Below are 15,358 nucleotides of genomic sequence, written 5' to 3' on the forward strand. Positions count from 1 at the left end.
GTGTTTTTTTATTTTGGTTGATTTTGCCTTTCTCTATAAATGTCTTTTTTTACATTGTGCTGTCATTGGCAAAGGTTGAAAAAGGTAACAAGATGATTTGTATGGATTAATGAGCATACAAATACAAATACATATATCTGTTTTCAAAAGTATGTGGAGTAAAAGTAAAAAGTTCTCAGAACAAAATAAATACTCAAGCACAGGTTTTTTTTTGTTTTGTTTTTTTTACAGTAACAAAGTATTGTTATTAGCCAGTAGGCCATATGTTTTTTAAATCAAGGGTTAAACTCTTGTGTACCTATTCCAGTGTGTTTGGCTTTTTATGTTTTGTTTTATTGTTTATTTTAATGGACTTAAGTCTGTCAATAAAGATATCTCTCATATTCATCAGTACTTAGTTACTTCCAACCAGTGTGGAGCGGTCGCAGGCATTTGTCCTATACCACCTCCTCCCATGGGACAGTCAGCTGTACAGAAACATTCGTAATGTATGAACAGTACCAGTCAAACATGCATTCTCATTCAATAAAATACAATAATAGGCAAGGCAATGACTATACAAATAAATTATATTTTCTTTACATCCATACAGAAAATACTGAACCTCAATAATGAATACAAACATGGGCCTGTTACAGTTTTTTAACCTGTAGCCTACCAAGCAGGCCCACATTTACAAGAAGTTTGATAAATATTGACATCAATCATTATAGATGGTAATTTATGGAGAAAGTACTCAAGCATTAAAAGTTGTTTGGGTTACATCAGATTACAGCCTAAATCAGATACTGTAGAAGGTTCATTTTAGAATGATAGCGTGTCACTCTAGTGTGTGTTTTAAGAACTTTTGAAATAACACTGCAAAAAGGTACTTGTAGCAAGAGACTGAATTAATTAACAGCAGAATCATTAGAATATTGTTGGGGCGCTTGATTGGAGTTGTAGCCTATAATTTGTAATCACAGCTGTAATTTTGCATGTGTAATTAAAAAAATATCTTGTTTTTATCACAAGTGATATCCAAGAATTATCACGGTGTTTGTAAAGTTAGCGTAGAAAAACAAAAACAAGATTTTTGCATGATAGAGAACATGAAACAAAAACAGGCAGCATGTTTTTGTTTCTTTTAATGAAACAATTATTTAATTTAATGTCATCTCAGCCCAGTCGGTAATCAGGCATGTTAACTGGCACTCTGTGTCCAATCATGTGATTAAAAAAGTGATTTTACATACAGCCCATTTGTTTTTGTTTGTTGGTTTCTGTGTTTGTTTGTTTGTTTTTTACAACAAAATGTTTAGCAGTCCTGTGACTGGCTGGTGACCAGTCCAGGTTGTACCCTTCCTTTCATCCCACATCAGTTAGGATACACTTGACTCCAGTACACCCAATTGAGGATAAACAGAACATAAAATCAATGGATGGATGTTTAACAGTCTGGTAGCTTTACTGTTCAATTAATTACATTAATAAATTACAGTAGATTCACTCCTGTGGGTATCCACACCATTTTAATTGCCACAGATGATGATGGAATGCAGGTGCAACACTGCTGTGGGATAGTTTTGAGGCAGTCAGTTAATCAAATGAGGTGTCAATCAAAAACACACCATACAAATGAAGGGTAATGTAAGCCATATGAATCAGAGTCAAGATTAGACACCTTATTTGCATGTGAGAACAGTAGCACAAGTGGATTCTGTTCATTTTACTGTTATCTTGTTGGCTGCCAATGTGTGCAGCACTGTATTAGAGACGGCCTGCGACCCAGCTGTCACAATCGAACCGCAGTCATCTAGATAAGTTATATAAAGTTCAGTCAGTTACAGTAAGTGTCATGCGTGTAGACTCATCCACACTATTACAAGTTAGACAAGAATGATTGCAGTGATAATGTTTTTCCCATATATACCAGCATGACACATTGTAAAAGTAACAGTCTTAGTAAGATAAAAAGGAATGGCCAGCTTTATTTGGATCAAACATTAAAAAAACACATTCATATACACACACACTGCAAAAAATGTAGAATGTCAAGTAATATAAGAAGTTAAATTACAGCATGTTTATATTTGGCTACATTGCCTTTTTTCACATATATACAGTAATCCTCGTCCTTCTTCGCACAAGCGGCCTCATTCACAATATTATCCATTTGACATGTATAAACATATCCTCATTTGGGACACATTGGGATCTAATTCTTAATCATGCAACACAAATGGGTTCTATTTTTGTAGCCAATGGCACATCTTCATTTTCATCCGACGGCAAGTTTAGTTAACAGTGTTTGGGAATTTGGTAGATCAAGCAGCTAAAAGCAGGTCTAAGTTGTGCCACAGGTGGTGAATTTGATTGAGGACCAGGCAGACAGATTCTGCGCTCTGCATCATCGTATTTCATTCATGACAACAGTGTGCATCAAACCCGCTGATTTTATATATTAAAATATTAATATATATTATAATATATTACAGTATAAATATTAATATATATATTTATATATATATATATATATATATGTACAACACCCCTTTGGGCCTTGGCCCAGCTATTCGGGGGTGGAGAGTTTACACATGGACACAAACGATCAGTGTGCAAGGTGACCTCCCACTGCCAACTTTATAGCGGTGATCGGTGACCGCCCTGGTCAACTTAACATCATCAAGTGGAAGTCTGCTTGCAGTTCCTTATAAGCATTCTTTGCACACATCGATCTTTTGCATGGACTGAAGATAGTCTATTTCTGCTTTCACAATGCCAAAGACTGTGCGTGCCTCTCCTACACTGAATTTAAAGGGAATGAGTGGAACCACTTTCATTGGCCAGAAAGTAAGTTGGCTGTATTCACTCCCAAAATAGAGCTAATGCTACTTTTGAACTGTGCCTGTCTACGAACAGAAACCTCCACCCATGCGTACAGGTGGACTGTGCTTTGGGCTAGGCTTGCGCTGGGCACAAAAATAGGGCCCAATGTGTTGTGATATGCAAGATATTTTCATTTTTCCATGTTTTCGGCAAAAGTACGAAGTCACAGTTTCAAATAGATCTCATCAAGACCCATCAAATTGATCAAAATAGTGCAGCATTGAAAACTATAAAAAAAAATAATAGAAAATTATTTCTCAGACACCTTCCATCCTCTGGCGTTCCTACCAAATTTGTACACGAGTCTGCGCCCGTCTACTCGTTCTAGGATTTCCCTTTTGTAGTAATATCTGTGACACAAAAGATGCACAAATTAGTGAATCAGCAGATAGATTTGAGAATGTATCAATCAATCAATATATCATCCAACCAACCAACCAATCAATCAATCAATCAGTCCCATTTTATATATCGAGGTAGACTCCCCACAAATCTGCAGAAAGACATCCCCGTGGGTGGACTTTAACACACGTCATTGTGTGCATTAGCGCTTATATGTCAGTCACTACAGGCCACGTCTATGAGAAATTTGGAATGAACCGTAAGTTGATTCAGTTTTAGTTTTGAGAGTTAAAGTGAAAATAATATGCTTTAAAAAATAAATAAAATATTGTTTTGATAAGGAAACGGGACTTTTGGAGTCTCCAGACCACCCATGGTATAATCCAGCCAATTGTACTAGGTTAGGATTTGTGTCAGTGCTAATGTTACTAGTCAGAGTGTAAGTGGACCCTCTCAAGTGGAAAAAGTTGATGGTTGATCAATTCTGGTTTTGAAGGTTAGCAAATCAAAACCTGCATTTAGTCTATTTTGCAAGACCTCAGTTCAGTATGTAAGTGTGGTTTCATTTCTATTGGCTATTTTGTGTGCTTTGATGCTACTTATTCCAAATATGATGGACAGAAGGATACAACGGTGGATGATAGCTATAAAAAAAAAGGGATGACCAACATAGAAGAGGAAGTGGCACATATTGCAAGTTTGGAAAGCAGTACGTGGTCTGGAGCTAGATGCTTAGTACAATGAAGGGACAATGAGGCTGTCCGCACACCCAGCAGCATGACCAACCTGCCTGAACTCTCACACAGCGTGTGGGGTTCTGCAACCACCGGCCACTAGTCTTGCTGCTATCACCACTGTATGGTGCACGGCAACGTCACAGATGTAATGGGAAATAAAATATACCATATTGTATTACATGAGGAACAACAAAAATACGTTTCGAGTATGAAGTGAGATTAAGGTGGCCGCTGCCAAGCACGCAACAGAAGCCAAGTGAGAAGGAGCCAGATGAACTGTCAATGGAAAGACAAGGCCTTGCGTGTTATCTATTGAGGAAGTAGTTTATATCGAGAAAACATACCAGTGGATGGACAAAGCTGGACTCAAAAACATCACTGAGGCGCTAATTATGGCAGCAAGAACAGGCTCTAAACACAAAATCAATTGAGGTCGGGTCTACCACATCAGACAGGAACCCAGGTGCAGGCTGTGCAAAGAAGCCTCAGAGACGGTGAAGCATATCACAGCAGGGTGCAAGATGTTGGCATACATGGAGCGACACAACCAAGTAGCAGGAATAGTGTACAGTAAGTGACGAATCAAGATGGCAGACACCTCCGAAGGTGGCCAAGAAAAAAGCAGGCCAAGATCCTGTGGGACTTCCAGATCCAGACTGACAAACCTGCGATTGCCTGACATAGTGGTGGTGGATAAATATCCGAAGAACGCAGATGTGATAGATGTAGCAATCTCGAATGATAGCAACATCCAGAAAAAGGTAACACGAAAATATAGCGAAATACCAAGGACTGAAGGAAGAAATACAGAAAATATAACAACACAGATGAGTCTTCTGGTGAGATAAAGTAAACAGAAAATGGAAAGGAGAACTAATGGCCCAATTTTTACCTCCTTGTGGTTAGTGTACATTGAAATTAAGGTCACCATTCAGATCTGTTGCTAAAACCAAATCAATTTGCAGGGAAAATATATGTACTACAGAACTAAAGAAAATAATTATTTGAATGAGGATTAACAGCAATAAAACATCAAATAGGATGAAGACATCGGATGACAATTTATGGACATTCAAAACTTCACCAACAATATTGGTCAGTATGTGTTAGCTGTGTTACTGTACCTCATTGCCCGACTCAGCTTCTCGTAGGTCATGCTGCTGTTGTTTTTCTTCTTTCCCCACAACTGTGCCACGTCCTCTGATTTAAGAAAGCGAAATACCCCTTCTGTCCGATCCTCCCACTTGATCAGTCCTGGATTGCATTCAGGATGTAGTAGAATGTCTCTTATGAATTCCCACAAATGGGTCCCCCTTGGATCTGTTTTGGATAAATCAAGATTCAATAGTACGGGGGAACTTGCAAGCATTATATTTGGAAAAGGTCAAAATAAACAATAAAAACAAACAGCTAAATAGACAAAGGCATTGGGACACTGGACCATCAAAGAAGTAAATTACCACTGATTGTCACAACCACCTAAGTGGGGCGAAATTCGTTCTCGACATTTGACCCATCACCTGAGGGAGCGGTGAGCAGCAGTAAGGGCCGCGCTCGGTACTCATTTGGTGATCCAACCCCCCAATTCCAACCCTTTAATGCTGTGTCAAGCAGGGTGGCAAAGGGTCACATTTTTATAGTCTTTGGTCTGCCCCGGCCAGGTATTGGACCCCCAACCTCCCAGTCTCAGGGCACACTCTACCACTAGGCCACTGAGCTGGTCACTAGGCCACTGAGCTGAAAATGAAAATGAGCTGAATAATATTTAAAATTGCTGTAAAAGGTGTAATTTTGGGAGTCTGTCTGTAGGATCCATTCTTTTTCCGCTTATTCTGGATTGGATTGTGGCAGCAGCAGCCTAAGCAAGGAAGCACAGGCTTCCCACTCCCCAGCCACTTTGTCCAACTTTTCCGGGGTGTCCTGAGGTGTTCCCAGGCCAGTCAGGAGAGACAGTCTCTCCAGCGTGTCCTGGGTCATCCCCGGAGCTTCCTCCGGGTTGGATGTTCCCGGAACACCTCACCAGGAAGTGTCCATGAGGCACCATAATCATATGCCTAAACCACCTCATGTGGCTCCATACATGGGAGCAACGGCTCTGCTCTGAAGCCCTCCCAGGTGACCGAGCTTCTAAGGAAGAGCCAGGACATCCTGCGGGAAACCTAATTTTAAAGTACCACTGATTGTCACACATAATTAAGTGGGGCGAAATTCGTTTTCCGCATTTTGACCCATCCCCTGAGGGAGCAGTGAGCAGCAGCAGAGGCCGCGCTCGGGAATCATTTGGTGATCTCTTTGGCCAAAGTACCAGTGATCGTGTGTTTTTGGTCATGACCCATAACTGGTGACCATTAATGAGAGTGCAAACATAGATCATCTAGTTTTTTGAGACTTTCCCCTCCCAGCTTAGCTCTTTCTTTACCACGACAGACTGCTCCAGAGTCACTGCAGACACTGCAACAATCTGTCTCTGTCTCACACTCTATTCTACCTTCACTCGTGAACAAGACCCCAAGTTAAGTGAACTTCGCTATCTGGGGCAGGATCTCATCCCCAACCTGGATAAACTGTGAAACCCTATACAGTATAAACTCTTCATCATACACATATTGCACAAAATGCCCTGCACTCAATTATTATCAACTTTTACCAATGAACTGATGGGTTTGAAATTACATCAGAAGGTAATAGAAAAAAGAAGCAGACATTATGCATGGTACTTAAAAATAGACACTCCAAATGGCAATTTGGAGAACGACCAAAATGCTGGTGCATTATTTATACAAAAAAAAAAAAGTCTATAGGCCTACTATAGACTCTTAATACAACTTTGGTGCGTTCAGGTCTGGTTTGCCTTAAATAAATAAAAAATGTGGCAGACTGATCTCGGCCCACAAGGCTTGAGTTTGACATATAAAAGGTCTAGCCAAAGATGAATTAACAGCTTAAGAATTGTCCCAATACTTTTGACTATACGTGAATGTGGGTTTCTATTCTTCTTACTGTGTTTTTTGGCCTGTCGATGATGACTGTTGGACATTTTTATTTCTGGGAAACAGAGATTAGGTGAAAAAGTGAATATGTTGCTAAATCTTAAAAAAAAGAAAAGTTTTCTTACGATATTTACAGAATATATTTAACATTTTACCAGGGCTGGAAGGGGTAGGTGAGACATCTTGTACATGAGGTTGAATCGACAAGTCATGACCATCTATATCAACATAGGAAAAAATAGCTGATTGAAATATGCTTTTGTAACTACTTTAACTAAATGTATTATATAATGAATACAATCAAGTCACACATCTAATTTAGACATTTACTGTACCTGTTTGTGGATAGTGTACTTCTGAAAAAGGGCAGGAAATGTCTAAATGCAAACAAAAAACATAATGACAATAATTAGGACAATTATATTTTTACTTAATAATACTATCTGTAATTAATGAATTCAAACTTGTTTTCCAGCAAAATTTAATTTCTTACATTCTGGTTTTAGCTCCTGTTGACTGATTTCCACATGATATTCTGCAGATGGATGAGAGGTCATAAGAAAATTAGTGACCTAATTCATCACCCCATGTCCAATGTTATGAAAGTCAGAAAATTTATTTTTACTATTGTATTATTTGTTATTATTACTTATATTATTTTACATTTCATATTTTAGAAATAAATTCTATGTATTGTAGCTCTTAGTATACACATGTGCGGCTTACAAATATGAAAACATAAAATTACTAAGCAAAACTATTATGAATCCACCATCTATTACGATACAGGATATTAAGTCTCTCTGTATACTGTATTGTTGGTTACACAGAATTAATACTTCTTTATAAAACGGCATACATGTCCAAAAGGAAAATAAGCTTCTTCCACACTGCTAAAGAGAAAAATCAACGCATAATGTAAAGTTCCAGCATGCCCTTTAAACCTGTTTTATGGATAGTTGCATCACTACATGCAGGGCCATTTCTAGCTTCATGGGGGCCCTAGGCAAGATGCTGTTTGGGGGCCCGTAGTTTACCAAACTACAATGAAAAGATTCCTAACCCTTAAGATGGTCTCCTAAATTACTATAATCTATTAGACTTTATGAGCAAAACAGACTACAGTTAAAATTAAACATCCTAAGTTGACAGTTATTTTTACATCAATAAACAAAACAGCTTTTGAGTGTTTAGACAAATATTTCATTTAAATAAAACACAACAAAACAAACTCAGTTTTAAAGTGCAAAAAGGAAAACAAACTAACTTGAAATAGCTCCTTATCAAGCAAATAGACCATGAGTGAATATTCTTATTTTTTTTATTACAGTTATATTGCAGTAATACAGACTATTAAAATAAATCATTTTTAATATTAAAACTTGTGATGTACAGTGTCTTTTTAAAGCTTGCACCCAATTACAAATTTGTCTCTTTTAAGCATTTTCTACAATAATTTACATATTATACTAGTTAAACTAGGAGCTGGCCAAGGGAAGGTTAACATCTATAAATAAATGCCCGAGGCTAGCAAGCTGGCTAGCAAAACAAATAAACAAACTTGCTAAAAGTAAAATAAAATTGAATTTCGCCTCCAACTAACCATCGCCAACAAGTGCCAACCTTTCTCTTTTGACTGTTTTTTTCTTCAGTTTTCTTCTTCTTCCGTTTTTTTTCTCTCGCATTACTGAGATAACTTTTTGATGCCGTTATAGTGTTTGTTTTGTTAAGTACTCTCGCTAACGGAAAAGGTAGATGGGTAGCTGTCAATCATTCTCACACACTTAGTGGCGTAGAGGCCCTGTGTCACTAACTGTGTGACACAAAAACACCAGTCACAGCGTATTATCACAGTTTTATTTTATTTATATCCTATGTTTATTTTTTTTAAGCATAAAAGGCATGTAATAAACAAATATTAGAGACAGATAAAGACAGGACATTTTTATCGTCCTCAGGTAAGACTACACATAGAGCTTGGGGGCCCTAGGCAGTCGCCTACTTGGCCTATAGCAAGAAACGGCTATGACTGCACGCATTTTGGAATGCCTTTGATGACATGTGTAATCGAACCTATTCGGTGAAATCGGCAGATGCTAAGGCCAACTGGACTCTCGTATTTCTAAATTTATGATGGTCATAGTTTTACTTTAAATCCTATATAAAAATCAAATGATTCCATGATTGAACAAGAACATTTGAAATAATATTTTTTTTGTTTTTGAAGAAAAATTAAAATGTAACTACATTAATTGGCTGAGGTTAAACCTTTCGTTACAACTTTAGGTTCCAACTTCAACATGCTCAGCTCATTCCAGGTCATTGTATATCATTCCACATCATTCTAGGTTTTTACATTCAGCCTGTTAGCCTTCGCACGCAATGGCATGGCTCAGGGGGTAGAGTGGTCGTCTTCCAACCCTTATGACCATGTTGATGTGTCCTTCGAGCTTGATACTGAATCCTAATTTGCTCCCAGTGGACCTGGCAGAAGCGTCCTAATGGTGTATCAATGAATGGGTGAATGTGATAAAGTACTACCAATATATAACCGTAAGTGCACGCCATTCATCAATTTCTCCAGAAATTGCATTATTTTGTTATTTAATGTTAAACAAAAAGTTACAATAGTGACAGCCTGATTAGTTGTGGAGAAAAGTCAAAATAAGGCTGTTGAAATGAAAAATGTATCCGTTACTATCTACACTTATTTAAAATAACATATTTTTTTGTGTTATTTTGGCAGGTTTTTCTCAACGTCCTCTCCCAATGTAATTAATGCTCCTTATTGCCAGTGACTAATGTAAGGAAACTTATTAGTGTACTGTCAAACCACTGAATGTTAAAATAAAAACATTACATTGAATAAAATAAAGATATAATCTTCTGTGGATAAATTAGTCTCTTTCAAGTGGGGAAGCTACACTTACAATAACTTGACAACTAACCCTGAGCATGGAACAGCCAACGATAGATTAAAATGTAAAGCAATGCCCAATTAGCATTACTACAAATTATAAAACCAAATAGACCCTCCTCTGGCTGATTGGTATACTGCTCATTCTCTGAGGGGAGAGAGGATAATTTATTGACTGAGCCCAGAAAACTTTGTAAACATGTCAAAAGAACAAAACTATCCAGAGCACAGGGAAGAACAAAAATACAAGGTAAAATGGGAGACAGAGAGGTGAAGTCGTTGCTCCTTTTGGTATATATATATATATATATATATATATATATATATATATATATATATATATATATATATATATATATATATATATATATATATATATATATACATATATATATATATATATATATATATATAGGGATGCACCATACAAAATTTTGCCTAGGACACCAAAATACATCCTGGGTGTAATTCATTATAATGTAAATGATGTTCATATTGTCATATGCTTAGACAGTATGCTACTCAAGCTTAAACTAAAAGCCTGTGTAAATTTATTAGACCATTACTTTAAGAAAACTTAGCTAGATTCTTAATTAAATCATGTTCTTTACGATAAACCACGTTTAATTGTCTCTATATACCACTGTTCAGTGAAAGCCCGTTCTGACTGATTTACATTAAATCCCACTTTTAAGACACGCACCGGCCCACTTGAGCTGTGTTATGCTGTGGAAGAGAATGGGTCCCAGACTCCCTGCAGCATGGACAAAGTCCTGGTAGGTCAGCCTACAGAGCTGGTGGCCATCCATATCGAAGTTTTGGAAGGGGACGTTGGAGGCATCAATCTGATTTATGTCCATAACCTGCTGCAGCCACTCCCACACTTGATATTTACTCCAGAATTGAGGCTGGGAATCATGAGACCACTGGGAACTGCTGCTAAATCCAGGCATCACTAGTGGAACTGGGGGGCAACCACAAAATATATTACGTTGTGATTACTTCATAAGATCCTCACATGTTAAAAAGGGCAGGTGTGGGTGTACAAAGTCATGGGTGAGTCATACATCTCATCTCACCATCAGGATGATAGTAGTTGGTCAAAGCCCAGTGGTTAGTGGTTAGCTGACTGTCCAGAGCGGTGTCCGAAGTGATGCTCATATTGCTGCAACACACATTCACCATAGCCAGGGTGCAGCAGGAGAAGAGAATTTCAAATCTGAAGAAGTCAAATAAATCCATATACAGTACAGTCTAATCAGTCCTTTTGAAAATGGTGTGATGCCATGCCAGTGGGGGTGCATGTTGTCAGAGAGGACAAGGGGTTTTAGCTCCATTGCAGAAGTGTACTTACAGCAAGGAGAGTTTGGGTGTGTGAAATATTTTCTTCTTAATGAGAGGGTGTAACAAAAAATAATAATCAGTACCAAAACATATCAGCAATTGAGTTTTGGATTTTTTTTTATTGTTTTCACAATTTTAGCAGTTTGTTCAGGTAACATTAACAACATGAGAAGTCTCATTGATGGTCCAGCACATTAGAATGACAATATTCTCCTTATTACATATCAGTGTACCATTTAGCTATTTACTACATGCTATTGTTTCAACTTTCAGAACTAAAAGTGAAATTAGATAAAGCTCTGAAGATATTATAATAAATGTAAGAGGTAAGTATTCATGTTCAGAAGTATTTAACATTCATTGCAAATTTCATTTACTTTCAAAAGATTGCAGGTTGGTAGCTATTTTAAATGAACCAGAAAAACAAGGACAATTTAAGAACAATTTTAACAGTTCAACACAACACTTATTAAGTGTCATTATAAGTGTGAGTGTTATTTTTTTAACTGATAACCATTTTTTTTTGTTTCATACTCTTTCATAAGCAACTGAATTTGCTTCTAATTTAAATACTACAGGTTGCACATGCAAAATGGCCAAGTCTTCACAGACATTTTAAACCATCTATATGGCAAATCAGAGTTAGATATGCATGCAGTTTTATCACAGAGTAATTAAATTAAAATACCTGATGAGAACTGCAATGACTCTTTTTTCTTCCCGTCTCCCTTCAAGAACTTGGTCACACCTTAATAAAACACACTCACCTTCACTTCAACATAAGAAACAGACCAATCTGGCAAATCTGGTTCCAACACAGATGGCACTGATTATGTTTTTTCCAAAAGGCAAACCATCATGCCAAACAAGATCTTCAGTTATACAGGCCCCCGAAACCACAGCTGATTTCAAAAACGTAACAGTTTACATTGGTCTCTCATTATAATGAGGAACAGAAGTGTTACAATGCGCAACCAAGGTTAATGTGAATACCATGTCACAAAAAACACAATGTTTGAATCTACAATTCTAAAACTTATTTACATGCTTGTATATTTATTCCCTGATAAACTCAGTGTCTTAATATATTGATCTGATTTCTCAATCTGACACTGACACATTTATGATTACAGTATAATAGTGTATTGTCAGTAGATATAACAACTTCTGTAAGTACAGACAGCTGTAGTGAAGCTACTCCACTAAATACCAAATATATATTTTGGTATTTTTTTTAAATCCCTCAACTGCTGAAAAGCAATATAATTTCCCATCCAAGCCATTCATTTTCCGTACTGCTTATCCTGTTCGGGATTGTGGGGTGCTGAAGCCAATCCCATCTGACTTTGGGCGAAAGGTGGACTACACTCTGAATTGGTTGCCAGTCAGCCGCAGGGCAAATATTGAAATGGGCCACCATTTGCACTCATATTCACATCGTCACTGACTGGGAACTGACTGCCCATGCTGCCTACACTGGCCAGCTGAACGTACCCCTACACCATTCGGTGACTACCGGTTAATTAATCGTTAACACACACACACACACATTTGTTTTACTATCTTTGTGGGGCCATCTCATTGACATAATGCATTTCCTAGCCCCTTCCCCTAACCCCAACCATCAAAAATGATTGCCTACCCCTACCCCTAACCCATACCCTAATCTCAACCATAACCCAATTCAAACCTGAACTCTAAAATTAAGTCTTGGCCCTCAAAAAGAGGTCTAAACTTGTGGGGCCCAGCAAAATGGCCCCACACGAACAGTTGGGCCCCACACACACACACACACACACACACACACAATAATGCAAATAAGGCTTCATCTTTTTTTTAATGGATGAAACTGGACTGTTTTAACTTGAATACTTTTCAATAATAATATCCAATAATATTTTGGTAGCCTACCAGTGCAGTAGATTGGTCCAACCAGGCCAACAAGAGGTCTCACTCCCACCTTAGTTGAATGATGGTCATTAAAGTTCCCTCAGATTACAAATACTCTTAGCGCAAGGGTTTACAGTAAGTAAAGAGTTTGAACTGCTAATCGTAGGTGCTTCCCACTACAATGAATATTTAATCCATCAAACTTCCTTAAGATACTCCAATTGGCTGTTCATGCTTGCATCACACTGGTAGTTATTTGCATAAGACACGCAGACTCACCTGACACGTTTTATATTCTCTGTTGGCTCAGCTCCCGCTTTCTTTTCTATCACTCTTTCAAGCAGAAAAGCTTGTGAAGAGACTTACTCTATCTGACGCACTTGGATCCATTTCCACAGAGAGAAAATGGAATTGCTCATATAGCTTCTTGAAATAATGCTTAACCTTTAAGAAGAAAAAAAAGGAAACCCCTGGGTTGTCATTAAGCACATTTTAGTTTCTGTTTCATCTTGGTAAATGGGGTGCTTTGAGTTCCTATTTAAAAGTCACTTATCTATACAACAAAAGTGGTGAAAAATGTTTGGTGAACTTTGAACGGATATTTTTTGTTGTTGTGTATTAGAGATCGGTATTTACACAGTAAACCTGCTTATTAACCATCAATGTGAACATTGACTATAGTACAGAAGATTTACCGACAAGTTAATCTTCTCCAATAAATGAGCTCACGCATTGCAATCACATGTCAAGTCTTAAAATAACTTCTTTTGCTACAGGTGTGTGAGTGAAAGAAAGGCTGAAAGCCAGCAATTACTGTACTAAGCACAGTCAAGGAAGTATTTTCTGTGTAACATTTTTGGCGTTAGACCAAAAGCTTGTTGCTCCAAAATAGTCACTCATCTGGAGACCCCAAAAATGGCATGTTTGTTCAACCATTAAAGGTGCATTGTGTTGTTTAAAAAGGTAATATTAAAGCTTTTTCTACACCATGCATGCTTCACCAATACCTATAACTATGGGTCAAAAATGGACCGATCCTCTACTACTTCGCGCTAAAATATTACTCACCAATTCGCTGAATTGTAGTCCTTGCTCCATGATAATACAGGGTCCGCTATTTGTTTTTTCTCCTCTTGAGAGTCATACACTCTAAAAAGGGAATTGTTGAACCAACTTAAGTTTAAAAAGAGAATTGTTTACCAACTTAATGAAATTGCTTTCATTAGTAACACACAATTTAATTGAATTAATCCAAAGTGAATATATTAATTGTACTGTTCATTAAGCTTAATATAGCCTATTCACTTTGGATTAATTTATCTCAATCGTGTGTTACCAATTGAAGTGATTTTGTAAGTTGGTCAACAATTTCCTTTTTAACTCTTTGACTGCCAGACGTTTTCAGAAAAGGGATGCCGTCAGTGCCAGCCGATTTAAGCATTTTGACTGATCTTTCAAGGTCCACAGAAAATTTTGTGTTTGGATTATGGAAACACACATACTACCAAATGAAAGATTGAACTCTCATCTTTCATCAGAAAAAAAAGTTTGTTTCTACCTTATTCCATTTTTCAGTAATCAACAATACAATACAATACTTTTGAAACAAAAAACGGAGAAATCAAGCTTTTTGTGAAACGATATTATTTCATGCACTCTAGTGAATTTGACACCTTTTTTTCCATGAATGATGCCACAAACACCTAAACAGTGCTTTACTTCTGTAAAACACTACCACCAACAATGAAAAAGTGTTTTTGGACAGCAAAATACGTTTATTTACATTCAACAGTGTAACAATTTGACAAAACCATTTGGCAAACTATTTACAAATGTGTGCAACCGTGGTACTATTTACAATTGTGTGGATGTTTCAAATACAATTTTTCTTTTTGTAACACTCCCCTGCGTGCAAGGAGACGCAGCAGGATTTGCACAACAGATTTGTTTCACTGCGATGGCTCCTTCGCGTGCACACGATACACTTTTTTGCTGGCTTTTTTTCCCGGAGAATAGCAAGTATATACTGCAGTGTGTGTTTGGCCATGTTGCCATCAAGTTTATTATCAGGATCATGATACGGTGACGTTACGGTGGTGTTACGTCTGGCTTCCTCATTGTCCTTCAGTTCCTATACCGGGTGGTTGATCCATCTTATCCGCTCCATTCATGGTGGCATCATAGTCCATAACCAGTGTCTTCTCCGTGATCAGACTGTACCCACTCCTCCGATGAATATGCATTGGACTCGGGGCACTCTTCGTCGTCCG

The 15,358-nt window shown here is 37.6% G+C and overlaps 1 protein-coding gene across 5 annotated transcripts; it reads right to left on the reverse strand.

Annotated features, from left to right (window-relative positions):
- Positions 1-1,945: 1,945 nt before the first annotated feature.
- ehf (ets homologous factor) lies at positions 1,946-13,254 on the reverse strand. Of its 5 annotated transcripts, none has more exons than XM_077569476.1 (9): positions 13,110-13,254; positions 10,934-11,019; positions 10,558-10,818; positions 7,431-7,472; positions 7,273-7,314; positions 7,093-7,155; positions 6,948-6,992; positions 5,072-5,267; positions 1,946-3,218 (listed from the first exon to the last, which is right to left on the reverse strand). In XM_077569476.1, exons 2-9 carry the CDS (start codon positions 11,013-11,015, stop codon positions 3,119-3,121), a joined length of 831 nt encoding a protein of 276 aa, XP_077425602.1. In that variant the 5' UTR covers positions 11,016-11,019; positions 13,110-13,254; the 3' UTR covers positions 1,946-3,118. The 5 variants fall into 5 exon arrangements, with proteins under 5 accessions (XP_077425602.1, XP_077425601.1, XP_077425603.1 ...); XM_077569475.1 differs by having other exon boundaries at positions 10,934-11,073; positions 13,110-13,240; XM_077569477.1 differs by lacking the exon at positions 7,431-7,472 and having other exon boundaries at positions 10,934-11,073; positions 13,110-13,240.
- Positions 13,255-15,358: the final 2,104 nt, after the last annotated feature.

Source organism: Vanacampus margaritifer, chromosome 6 (genome assembly GCF_051991255.1).
Source record: "Vanacampus margaritifer isolate UIUO_Vmar chromosome 6, RoL_Vmar_1.0, whole genome shotgun sequence".
Lineage (NCBI taxonomy): Eukaryota > Metazoa > Chordata > Actinopteri > Syngnathiformes > Syngnathidae > Vanacampus > Vanacampus margaritifer.

Coding starts and splice junctions, on each gene's coding strand:
- ehf (XM_077569475.1), bottom strand. CDS start 11,039: ATGGTGAATGTGTGTTGCAGCAATATGAGCATCACTTCGGACACCGCT. Junction 7,473..10,557: donor AACACAGCTCAAGTGGGCCG/GTGCGTGTCTTA, acceptor ATCCATCTGCAG/AATATCATGTGGAAATCAGT. Junction 3,219..5,071: donor AAGCTGAGTCGGGCAATGAG/GTACAGTAACAC, acceptor TTTGTGTCACAG/ATATTACTACAAAAGGGAAA.